This window comes from Clarias gariepinus, chromosome 17 (genome assembly GCF_024256425.1).
Source record: "Clarias gariepinus isolate MV-2021 ecotype Netherlands chromosome 17, CGAR_prim_01v2, whole genome shotgun sequence".
In the NCBI taxonomy this organism is placed as follows: domain Eukaryota; kingdom Metazoa; phylum Chordata; class Actinopteri; order Siluriformes; family Clariidae; genus Clarias; species Clarias gariepinus.
In genome coordinates this window covers 2,880,674-2,893,570 of record NC_071116.1, presented here as the reverse complement: position 1 = coordinate 2,893,570, position 12,897 = coordinate 2,880,674, and the positions used below count along the sequence as shown (strand labels likewise).

Below are 12,897 nucleotides of genomic sequence, written 5' to 3'. Positions count from 1 at the left end.
CTTGCTCACTGAATCAGCAGGGGTTTGAATATGCTCCATCATCTACAAATCTAAGGTGAAGTATAGCATGATCTTAGAAAAGCAACTCTGATAATTATTTACCTTCACGGGTTGGAAAAGGAAATGAATCTCAATGTGTGAACGATCACCAATTGGAAGGTTTATCTAGGGATCACAATTTTGCAGCTTCTGACTTCTGGATATGATGACCTGCATCACAGGAGGTTGAAGATGATAAGTATGGTTTCTTAAAAAAATAATAATAATAAAAATGAATAAATAAATAAATGCAGCAGGCTTGGAGGGAAAATGGAGTATTGCTTTGCATGACAAAGAGATAAAAAAGTAGTTTTCAGTAGTTCTGCCATAAAGAAGAATAAAATGAAGTTTAAAGCCAGGAACAATGAAGCTGTCAAAAGTTAAACCCCAGTTTATGCTACATTAGTCATGCTAAATGTCTTTGAGGATTTAAACACAGAGGAAAATGCATCTCGTCACATGTGAGCTGTTTGCGTCATAATTTTTCCGACATGATCTGTCATATGTCTGCTTGTGTTTATTAATTTATTTTTACTTTTTTCTGCAGATGGACCAGTAGTGACAGTTGAGGTTATATAAATGCAAATACACCCATCCCTACCCCGCACCCAAACTGTCTAAAAAAGTAAAATGTAGAAGAAGCTGTTTCTAGGTGTGTTTGAGTGTGTCAGTAAAGTAAAGCTCACGCTGGATGTCAATGGTGACGGTGGCCTCTTTGCCGTTGGGCGCTGCCTTGTTGGACGCTCGGCAGGTGATGCGCTGGCCACTTTCGATGTTGGATGCGGAGACGTACAGCGTGCTGACTGTGCTCTCTCTGTGCCCGTCTCGCAACAGCGTCTGCAAACAACAACGAATCAACAGAAACCACAGACTTGTTGGGGAATATTCAGATAGTGCAGCTAACAGAGGTGAAGAGCTGAGGGAGATCTTATTTAAACGCAGATCCACAACATTTCCAGAGAGAGAGAGAGAGAAAGAAAGCATTTAACTGTGCTTTTAAAGCTCTTTGTAAACACTTTATAGTCTCTAATAATCGCCCCCCCCCACCCCATTATAAATAATTCGTTCATACTGTGTATAGTGAATGCTAACTTGAATGGCTAGTTAGCTTTAACAGTTTATCAGCATGAGCAATGGATAATTGGATAATCTTTTAAAACTCAGAATAAAATAAAGAACAAAGCAGTGACAAGCTTGGTCTATTGCTCTGATGCTAACAAAACCCCCACACAGAGGGAACAAAAAGACGCTAGCTAGCCATGTTAGCCAAAGTGTTAGCTTTCTTGTGGAGAGAAAAAAACATGAAATTTCATCATCTGAGCCATGACCAGAAGAGGACAAATTTTGTCTACCAGGAGAGTAGAAAAAAATAATTAAAATACTGACCTATTTCCCAAAGTTTGTATCCCTACACTAAAGTTCTGAACAAATGGTTTCTTCCACTGCAGTACGTTTTAGAAATGAAGTCTCTAAGAGCACAATATAGGAGATACAAGTTCAGTCAGATATGTCTAACATCACTGACATTAACAAACAGCCCGGGTTTAAATCACTGCTTTGTCTTTTTTTAAAAGGACAAAAGAGACACTATCGTCCTCATCTTTCTCACGAAGGCTCGTTGCGCTCGCATAAGAAGACTCCAACTCGCATAAATAAAGAAAAATAAAGTTCTCTAAAGAAAGATGAGGAAAGGAGAAAGAAAAAGAGATCTGTGCAGGGGATCGACTCTGTCAACAAAACATTTAATGAGGAAAAGATTTAATAAATCCTCCAATCTGGAGAAAAAGATATGATGCCAAACTCTGATTATATTTTAGACTTTTGTTCATTGCTTTAACAAAACAGATGTGTTTCCAAACGTTAAAGCACTCAGTCTATCTATCTGAGTGTTTGTTTGTCTGTCTGTCTGTCTGTCTGTGATTGATGATGTTTATTTTGTATACAGGTTGTGTGGTGTACCCAGGCACTGATGGTGGAGGTGCTCGGGCCAATTAATGGTTGCTTTTTAATTATATTATCTACATATTCATTTATTAATTCACTTATTTATTCATTTCTTCCTTTTTTGGTATGTACAAGCTTGACTATTGCTGGTGTTCATTTATTTAATTATTTAATCATTCCTTTCTTCCTGGGGATTTATTTGGTTTATTATCTTGCCTGTCACTGCCTCCCATTGCCTTCCATCCACCCATTCAAATTAGTTATTATTTTCTTTCTATCCTCCATCCTTAAAGAGAGAAAGAGAGAGATAGATAGAGAGAAAGTGAGAGGGATAAGCATTCATTTCTCCCCAGACCATATGAAATTGAACAAAACACCCAGAAACCCGTCTATAATCACTTTTTGTTGTGTTTAAATCACAACGCTGAAGTTTCATTCAGCTGCCAGGATTAAATTTTAAAAATCCTATTGACTTGGTTACATCAAGGCAACTAACCTTTCTGAGGACATGAAGAGACAGTGGCTTTATGAAATAATAACGCTTCACTGCAGAATAAAGAGATCTGGAGTGTTATGTAAGGAATGAAAGGAATAAAACTCTTAAAGCTAAATAATTGAGGATGGAGTGGTGTGATGAAGAGAAGTCACTGCAGACATCCTGAAGGTGATGGTTTTCCTATAACAGCATGTCCTTACATGCTTTATTCCTCTCACAACTGTTTTATGTATTAAATAATTAGACTGTACTTTATTATTCATTTTCTGTAGACTTAAAGGTACAGCTTGGAGACTCTTTCCATAAACCTTTTTGAACAGTAAATTTCACTGTGGTAATGTTTTGATTTCCTGCAGATGGAGCAGCAGCTTTGGGAGCTATTCGGCTAAGTGATGGTGACGTTTGCCTCCTGTGCCTCTCTTTCCTCTATCACACTGATTTAAATACTGACTGAATGCACCTGATACAGTACCTTGGAGTACATGGCACCGTTAAGCACCTCCCCGTTACGGATCCAGATGATGGAGGCTGCCGGCTTGGCGTTGTCAGCATGGCACGTCAGGTTAAGTGGCTCGCCCGCTCTCAGACTCACCACGGGTGCTCCAATGATCACAGGATCGTCAGGAGGAACTGCAAAAGAAATTTAATAATTAATGAGATGGGGATTTTTGCAGAGAGCAGGGACCGAGATCCACTGTCTCATCATCATCTACTGCAGGGGAACAGGGGCAAGTATTAACTCAACAGACTTCTAATATTACAAATCTCTGTGTATTTTACTTACTGTACCAGCCCTTCATCAGTAACTTGCATTTGTCTATAATGTATTCCAATGAGCTGTTAAAGATCATGTCTAAATTACTGAAAAATGTTGGAGTTTTATTTTATTTTTTATGTTAAAATATAAGTACAAAATCGTAAATCAGAACGTGAGGCTAAAGACTTAGGTGCATGTCAATTATTTTGTTCACACTTCTAAACATTAAACAAAAAGGGTCGACAAGTAATTTAACTAAAAACAAATAGGGCCAGGTTCGTAGACCAACACCAAACCCTCCTCCTTTCTTATCTCAGCCTTAGATTCGACATCGGCATTGGAATGATTTGTAAGGGCTTTGTCCAGGGAACAGTAGTATTGGTGGCAGGGCTTAAATCCCAGATCCTCCAATAAGCAACCCAAAGCCTCAACTGTCTAAAACACCACCGCCTCCTGTTTACAATTATGCCCATATTATATAAACTCTGGACTCATAGACTTTGCTCACTATACATTTACCTGACATTATCAAGCCTTTTGTACTGTTGGCGTCTTCATATTCTTGCACTCTGATATGCTGTTTGCACATCAAATAACCCTGTCTTTTTTCAAATACATCTCTGCCTACGGCTTTGGATTTGTTCTGCTATTTGTTCCACTGCATTTACATTCACCAGTCTCTTTCTGTTCCTTGATAGAACATTTCGCCCACCATGAATGATACAGTTGCCCAAAAATCAGCAAATTAATAAAGGGAAGACTACAGCTAGCACCCCCATCTAAAAACCTGAAAGATATTTAAGACAAACCTCCACGTGTGCAGAGTTCCTGCTTTAATGCTATGACTCTTTCATTAAAACTGTTGACTGTAGATTGTGGTGCAGGGAATGTTTTGATTTTGAACCCCGGTTGATTAAACCCAAAGTTACTTACATGTTTTTTTTTTTGTTTTTTTTTTGCATCCCCAAAATTATCAGAAGTCCTTGGACTCACTTATCAACTTAACTATTCAGCTGACAGCTATCAGCAACAACCAGAACCCATCTAACTCAAAATCACAAATCTGCTGCTGCTGAACAAGAGAAGTGAAGAGAGAGATGTTGCTTCTATTGTGGTCAGCAAAATCTAATTGTGATCAACTGCCCCTCTGTCAGACAAGCTCCTGCCTCTTCCCACACAATGTCCTTCATCTCACCTGACCACTGAATTCACGATGGATCTTTCTACAGTACTTCTCAAGAACATATATCCATTTCTGCCATGGGTCGCATATGCCCAAAACTCTCTGCAACACCCCACACAACTGACTCCAGTGCAATATGTTCTTGGTTACCAACCATCTTCTCCCTTGGAATGCCAGCCAATGTCAGCCATATATATGGGAAAGAGCAAAAATAGAGTTAAGAAAGTGATAAAAAAGGATAAAAAAAAAGTTACACTGATGACGTCATTTTGCGTAAATCAGTTCACATACCGACCCACGTGTTTCCTCCGATCCATGTGACGTCACCAACCATCTTTTTGAACTGCTCGCTCACGCACCGTTGGGGGCGGCGTAACACACTCGGAGGAACAGCGCTATCCGCTCTCCCCACCTGCGTGAGCTTACAGACAGCCCTGATTGGCTTGTAGAGCCGTCATTAATGTGGGAGCACTAAGTACCTCTCATCCCTCCCCCCTAAGAGAGCTCAGCCAATCAGCTCTCTTTAGGCCTCCGACTGTGAGAGGTTACAGCATCACTCGGGGATCGAACCAGCGATCTCCGGATGATAGGGCCTAAGGTTTTGGATGCTCATGTAGATTTTGTGGTGTCTTTGAGCAAATAAGAGGTTTTGTAAAATGTTTTGTAAAAAAAAAACATGTTGGTGTAATAAGTTTTCTGCAGCTTATTCTGTGCCAAATCATTACCACCTGTCTTAAAACAAGAAAAGCCAAACACCAGCTAGCAAAAAGAGAAAGGTAGATGGAGGGATGAGCAGAGAGGGGGGAAATGTCGGTAGTCCTGAATAGCACTGATTGTGAGACTCTCTTTAAACACCTCTGATTGCTCTGCTTTCCATTCGCACTCAGTTGAATTATTGATCGAGCATGCGGCTCATTAGAGAGCATATCTGGGGCAAGTCAAAATCAAAGGCAGAAATGCAGGTGGCACATCCTGACTACTCCAGAGAGACTGGGATAGATATATATGGAGAGAGAAAGACGGCGAGGTGAATGAGTGAAGGAGGCCAAAGGGAGCACTAGATTGAAAGAGTTTATAACTTCATTAGGAGGAAACCAAGGTCCGTAACACACACGCACACACACCTCTGAATTCTATTTACAGCCACAATAATGTTTATGTCTCAGACATTTAAAAAAAACTAAAAGAGTATGGAGAAATTCAGTGAACCAGAAAGCGAAAGGGAGAGGTTTATGTCCCCTGCCATTCTGAGAGCTTCATTCATTTCTCTCAGAGGCTTGCCAGGTTTGGCCTTGACTCATCTGTGAGGAACACTCAGGGTGAAATATGACCCTGAATTACCGCACCAGAACTAATCAAGTCGCCTCCTTCAGCTCTGAGACTCCGGAAAGTGAGCGAGCAGCTCTCACGCTGGACGATGTAAGTATCACACTCGCGCGGGTCATCTTTCTTGTGGAAAGCTGCAAGATGAATGCACAAGTCACTTTTTGTACTGTTAGGAGTGTTTTTTTCCTCATACACCACAGCAGCATTTCATCGACAAGAACATTATGATGTAAAGGACAAAAATAAGACATAGAAACTTGCAAAGTAGTGACCCTGGAGACTACTTTTAAAAATGAAAGATTAAGGTTTCTTTACAGAAAACTTCACAACATCAACAATTCCAAAAGTTTCCTTAGCTACTATAGAATGGTGAGGCTTTAGAACGAGTGCTTTATTAAATCCTGTAATTTACAGACGCACGACACAATATATAATCAAGTACCTCTGTGGCGTATCGACGCGTCCTTCCGATTCAAGGAACACATAACACGGTATGAAACCCGAGACAAATTATTCCATCGAATGGACCTGTAACTGTTGCCTAACAGTGTCTTCATCGTCTCACACATCATTATTATTGTCATGTTTGCAAATATTCCTCAGCGTATTAACTCTAAATTGAGGGTTTAATGCGGTCAGTCGATAGATTTCTCTCGAGTGGGCGAGTGGACTGAATGAATCGCTGCTGTTTAATTGGCACTCAGAGCAGCAGAAACACTCGAGTGATCCCCGACACCAGCACGGCTCCATGGCACCGATGACTTTTCTCGTCGCCCTCTCGATACATGTGGCCCTTGGGACGGTTTCCAGATTTGATCGGTCTGCTGAGGCGAGGCAAAAAAGGCAAGAGAAGAGAAAAATGGAGCAATATCAGGTTGTAAAAAACAGTGAGAAGGCGGTACTGGAGGAAAAGTGACCTGTTTTCTAACAAACCTGTGGCTGCTATCTGGTCAGGAAATGTGTTATATAACAGAGACGTGACGGAGAGGGATACATCACGTTCATGCTGCATCCGGATCTACAGAAGCTACAGTAATTAGCCTTCTTTAGCTTTTCCAGCCAAATAAACGACAAGCAGTCATGGGAGTCTCTCAAGCAGATCAGATTACACCGGCTATGGGAATAAAGTCTCAATAATAGAAGTTGAATTGCTCAATAGCATTAAAGTGTAAATACAGTGCATGCGGAAAGTATTCACAGCGCATCACTTTTTCCACATTTTGTTATGCCACAGGGTACAGTAATTCTAAAATGGATTCATTTTTTTTCTTCGGAATTCTACACACAACACCCCGTCATGACAACATGAAAAAATTTGACTTGTGATATTTGCAAATTTATTACAAATAAAAAAATTTGAGAAAGCACATGTACTGTACATAAGTATTCACAGTCTTTGCCATGAAGCTCAAAATTGAGCTCAGACTCATCCTGTTTCCCCTGATCATCCGTGAGATGTTTCTGCATCTTAATTGGAGTCCACCTGTGATAAATTCAGTTGATTGGACATGATTTGGAAAGGCACACACCTGTCTATATACTGTATATAAGGTCCCACAGTTGACAGTTCATGTCAGAGCACAACCAAGCATGAAGTCAAAGGAATTGTTTGTAGACCTCCCAGACAGGATTGTCTTTAGCCACAAATCTGGGGAAGATTACAGAATAATTCCTGCTGCTTTAAAGTTGTAAACCACCAGGACTCTTCCTAGAGCTGGCCGGCCATCTAAACTGAGAACCCGATGGTCAGTCTGCCAAAGCTCCTCTGTGGAGAAAGGAGAACCTTGCAGAAGAACAACCATCTCTGCAACAAATCCACCAATCAGGCCTGTATGGTAGAGTGACCAGACGGAAGCCACTCCTAATGCCTAAGTAAACGGCACATGGCAGAACTGTGCCAATCTGCTTAATAAGGACGATCTGATGATGATATGAGTGTGGAAATGCTGAAAAGAGGTGGGGCTGGACAAAAATTAAACTATTAACAAGGTCATAGATCAAGCATGGTAAGCTGCTTCAGTAAAAATACATAATTTTGTGCTTTTAGAGAAAAATTTGTCCTGAAAGGTTTATTAGTTAAAGAATGATGTAATTATTGTTATATTTAATGTCATGAAACATCCACACGGTTCATTCCTGTTCTCACTTATGCTATAGTAGCTAAAATCATCACTCCCTCAACAACCTCTCTGACACTGGAGACTCCTTCCATCTGTCTCGCCTTAACACCTATTTTATACTGCTGTAAAGAACACGTTTTTATAGAAACCATAGTAATCCAGTTAACAGTAGAGTTTAAAGTGCATTATTTCGAAATAATTCCAGCCAAGTCCAGTCTACGTCGTTTATCGTTATACTGCAAGTCAGACGGAAGACTACAGATGTGTAGACATGTTTGGTCTTTATGGAGATTTTACGGCTGGTAAACATTGATCTTCATGTCTTGTTCGCTCAACAGCCTTGAGAACTCAATAAACAAACAACACACACACAGCTTGCTCTGCTGACTTGTGACACACTCCGGCTGAGATTCTTAAAACCACACAGCAGGTCATTTGTGCATTTATGTAATCAGTCATTCATGTGGCTCAGCTGTGTGGAGCTTCAGATGATGTTAAAGCCTTGGCCAACTCAATTAACCTCTCTATACAAGTATGATAAGCAGAAAAGCATCTCCAAACTCACAACATGACAAACCCTGGCCCTTTTAGCCTACAGTCATACAAATCAAGCTCTCTGTGTCAAGTCCTAAATGCTGTTTGGTTTAGTAGCTTTTAAAGTCTACATTCTTCAGTTCTCACAGAGTTCCTAAATGTTCTCGACTCACAGTGACAAGTGTCAAAACAGGAACAGCAGAGCAGAGTGTGTGACAGAGTATGATAACTCACTCTGCTCTCCACCGTTCCTACAGCTCCAGGAAAACAGTGCATTTTGGAGAATAGCTGTCTCCATGATCTCCAAACTCCAAGCTGACAGTGGAGCTGCAGATGTGCAAAGTGTTCTGTTTGAGAAACGAGGACCAGCTGTTCCAAAGTGTGTGGCCGTTTATGGAAAGTACATTTTAATGGGTTGTTAGAACCTGCTTGAGATTTCATTTACATCACAAAAGGCTCTTTAACAAAAGGAAAATGAAGGAGAGAGAACAATATTCGGGCCTCAAGTTCGAACTGCTCCAATTTCTTTTTCAGCCTGTCACCGTTTGCTTTTTATCCAAACCAATCAACCACACGGGAGGCAGGGTTCATTCTGACATTAACTGAAGGCAGATGGGAGGCAAAGAGTGAGAGGATTGTTTGGGCTGAAAATATTGGCCTAAAAATAAAGTAAAAAGGTTTGTTTGCTGGCAGTCTTTCCCAAACCTGGTGTTTCAGCTCAACTCTGTCATTATCTCAGGGAGACGAGAAAGAGGAGCACATGAGCAAATACAGTGGCAAGGAAAAGTATGTGAATCTGGAACTTCATGGTTTTCTGGCATCAATTTGTCATAAAATGAGAAGTCAAAAGAAAAATTCTGATCTTTTATGTCTTTATTGGGGACAACCATAAAAGCATCATAGTGCTAGTGAAAAAATACCTTAAAGAAGCTAAATGGAGTCAGGAGTCAACATACCTGGAGTTTTGTTAGGAAAATGAGTTTGGAGGTGTGGACAAGAGCTTCTTTGACTGATTAAAAACCACTCAAACCTTTTTAGTTTTAGCTCAGCACAAAAATAATAATAATGTAAGCCATCATGACTCATCCATAAGATAAAGAAACGACACAGAGAGTCAGTCAAAGGTTTGAAGGCAGCATTAGAACTGGCTTACATATGTGTTCATGAGATAACAGTAAATAAAGCATTGAACGAGTCCATGGGAGGACACCACAAAGGAAGCAGCTGCTTACTAAAAAGAACATTGATGGATACCTGAAGTTTGCCAAAGAGCACAGTGACCAATTATTAACTTCAAGGCTTCAATTACCTTTTCCACTACCATTTTAAATGTTAAATGAGTGTGTTCAGTAAAAACTTAATTTTTTTAAATTATTTTTATTATAAACACATTATGTTTGTTAATACCCTTGACTTAAAAGAAGATCAAAGTCCATATTTACTAAGGATCTCCGAGTAGGAAATCACTCCTAAGTGGCCAAAAATTCTCAGAATGACCCCATTTTGATCCTACTTTCAGGAGTAGGAATAAAAACTATTTATTAAAATTCCTAAAATAAGAAATCACTCCCATCTCTATCAAAAGTTAGGAGAGCTCCGTAGCTGTCCTAACTGGTTAGGAGTAGTGAGGAAATGGCGTTCAGAGGAGAGACAGTGTCATTGTTTCAAAGATGCAGCCTTGAAACAGTGACACAGCCGACAGTGTCGGGAAATATTAAATCCCCATCATGCAGCGTGAAATTAATGAAAAACAAACTGCATTCCTGGTGTTGTGGACATCATCCATGGCACACACATTAAAATAAACATATTTAGATATACATTTTATATATTTATATCAAATTATTTGATTCCAGGTTCAATTCCCAGCCAATGCCCAAACCCCTACCACTGGATGCAGTGCCAGTCCCAAGGCCAAACAAAATTGCCTCAGAAAGGGCATCCGATGTAAAATATTTGCCCAGCTTGTGTGTGGATTGGATGGTCTGTTGAATCCAAAAACAATATAAAATTATTTGAGTGTACACATCTGTTTATTTGAGATTCTCTGCTATAAGCACACTTCATCACTTCATTAACACGTGTGTATCCCCATGATGCACACTTCTTAGGGGTATGTGCAGCAAACTGACAGGTGGCATTGATGCTTGCACAAATTACTTCCACTTACTTTTTAAAGCAGAATTTTGCTTTGATTAGATCTTTACATTTAACCACCTTTTGCGCTAACAAAACTCTCTTATCCTCTCTCCAGTTTTGCGCAAATCATTGTGATCAGATTATGACAGTCCTACACAGCTTAATTATGGGAACTTTATCCCTTATATAATCACAGTTGTGATTGGAGCAGACTGGTTAGGATAACGTCATGCAGCGATAATGCAGTCACACATCCATAAGTTTTGTCTGTGTGCATAAACACACAACTGCTGCAGATTTCTATTTTACTTTTTCAATCCTAAATAAACTTTCTATGCAAATCCTATTTTAATTCTGAGATGCTTAGCCCTGGGCCGATATTCACTAATCATTTCAGAATTACTTGTAGGACGTTTCTTCAGGCTCAAATTTTATTTACTGTAGAACTCAAAATAGTCTAGGACTATTATAGGACTTTTTCCAGCATGAATCCAACCAGGGACTAGAAAAAGTCAGGGAAGTTTAGAAATTCTCTGGCTCGAGTTGTGCTCATGCTTCGCTGTCCGAATGAAGCCACAGTGCATCAGGACACCAATCTGTACATCACCTTTATTAGCTCATTGAGAGCCCACAGCTCTGTATATAACTTTACAGGAACCTGTACCTGAACCTGGGCAGGATTAAATGTCAGGCTAATGGCTATGTCCAGGAAGAACCCGATCATTCTTCTCTCCTGTAGGAAAGATAAAGAACAAAAAACAAATGGTTGTCCCTATAATGAATTATTGTGACGGATTTGGAATGGCCGACATCTTCACTTCCCTCAGAGTAAGCAGCTTCAGATAGCTTGACTGCAGCTTTGCTGCTCATGAGCCAGAATAATGAGCTGATACCTCTGGACTCCATCATGGCTTTAACAAGCAGGAGTGATCGATAATGATAATTAGGCCTTGTTTTTTGCCCGTGTGGAGGTGGACATTTGCATCGCAATCTCATTGATTAATAATCACAGGAGATGGAAAATATATCCAAGGTCTTTTCCTACAGCTGATTAGCCCTGATTTGAGACAGTTCCAGGCTTATCTGCTCCTGGTGATTACTTAGCACCTGCTGTGCAATTAGGACCAAAACCATTTGGAGTTTAAGATCATTTAAGTTTCTTACTTTTAGGTCCCTGAACACATAATTACCATGCAGTTTTACAAGGATTTTCACCAAGAGCAGGCCAAAAGCATCTTTACGTTAATAATACATAAAAAGACTTTCTCATGTTAGAGAACTGAACTGGGCAGCTTTACCTCTGAGAGTTACACTGACACTAAAGACTCCTTCCATAAACCTAAACATCCTCACAGAAAAAAAACTCCACAGTCTCGGGAATCATACTGACCTAGAACGGTGAGGCGGGCAGGTCGGGATCTTATGCCGGCTTGGATGCCCTGACACTCAAAGCTTCCATCATCAGCCATCTCGGTTCTCTGGATCAGAAGGTGGTACTCGCCTTTGCTGTGATCTCCTACTACGTCATATCGTGGATAGCCTGGAAAACATAGAGGTGTCTCATGAAACATATCTCACACTGCAGTGGCGGAGATTGTCATTTTGGCTACATGTTAAATGTTCTCCTGAATTCCCATAATGCATTAACTGTTCAGAGTCTGCCCTGTGGTCTCTGATTAGTGGGACGTTCCTGAGAAGGGGCTATCAGAAACTGACTCAGGACCAGGCATCAAGAACCAAAGATTCTTCCAAAGAACCATTTCACCTGGCTCCTTTAAATTCTCAGCAATTGTGGCTTTACTGTTTATCAAATGTATTATTCTAGAGATCATTAATTAATATTTGTCATGCTAACAGTTCAGAGAAATCCAATGAAACACTCATCTGACTTTGCCCCTTCTTAAGAACTAAATTTAGACTCATCCAATCACCTCTTAATGCTGATGTTCACTTTGCCGAGTAGCTTAAAGGCAGAACGAGCTCCAGAAGGTGGAGAGCAGTATGATGCTAATCGCCTGTTGATTAATGCTAATTCAGTGAAAAGTTAGTGAGCAGTGAGCACTCCTAAACCCTATTAGCTTTACTGTCTCACTGCTCGCATCTAAAATGGATGTAGTTAACTTTTATCATTTGCTTAAACTCTACTGATGCGGAACACCATCCTCTTACAGGCAAGAACCTTTTACAGACAATTTTACACTTTCACTCATTAGTAAGAGTCAGAGGTGAAATAGAGCTTTAAACCTGCAAAAAGTCTTTTAGATAAAGCCTTCAATCAGGCTTGAGGTAAGTACGAGTGGGGAAACTGGGATTCAGGAAACTTAGATGATTAGAGCAATAACAGATAAATGAGAGGGTA

The 12,897-nt window shown here is 40.1% G+C and overlaps 1 protein-coding gene across 1 annotated transcript in view; it reads right to left on the bottom strand.

Moving 5' to 3' along the window:
* The window catches only part of kirrel3a (kirre like nephrin family adhesion molecule 3a), a 97,517-nt gene that overhangs the window by 28,223 nt on the left and 56,397 nt on the right, over window positions 1–12,897 (bottom strand). The window contains exons 3-5 of the mRNA XM_053516470.1: window positions 11,929–12,078; window positions 2,952–3,109; window positions 726–876 (exon numbers count right to left, since the gene is read on the bottom strand). Of these exons, the coding sequence (XP_053372445.1) occupies window positions 726–876; window positions 2,952–3,109; window positions 11,929–12,078 (459 nt within the window). The remainder of the gene's footprint in view (window positions 1–725; window positions 877–2,951; window positions 3,110–11,928; window positions 12,079–12,897) is intronic.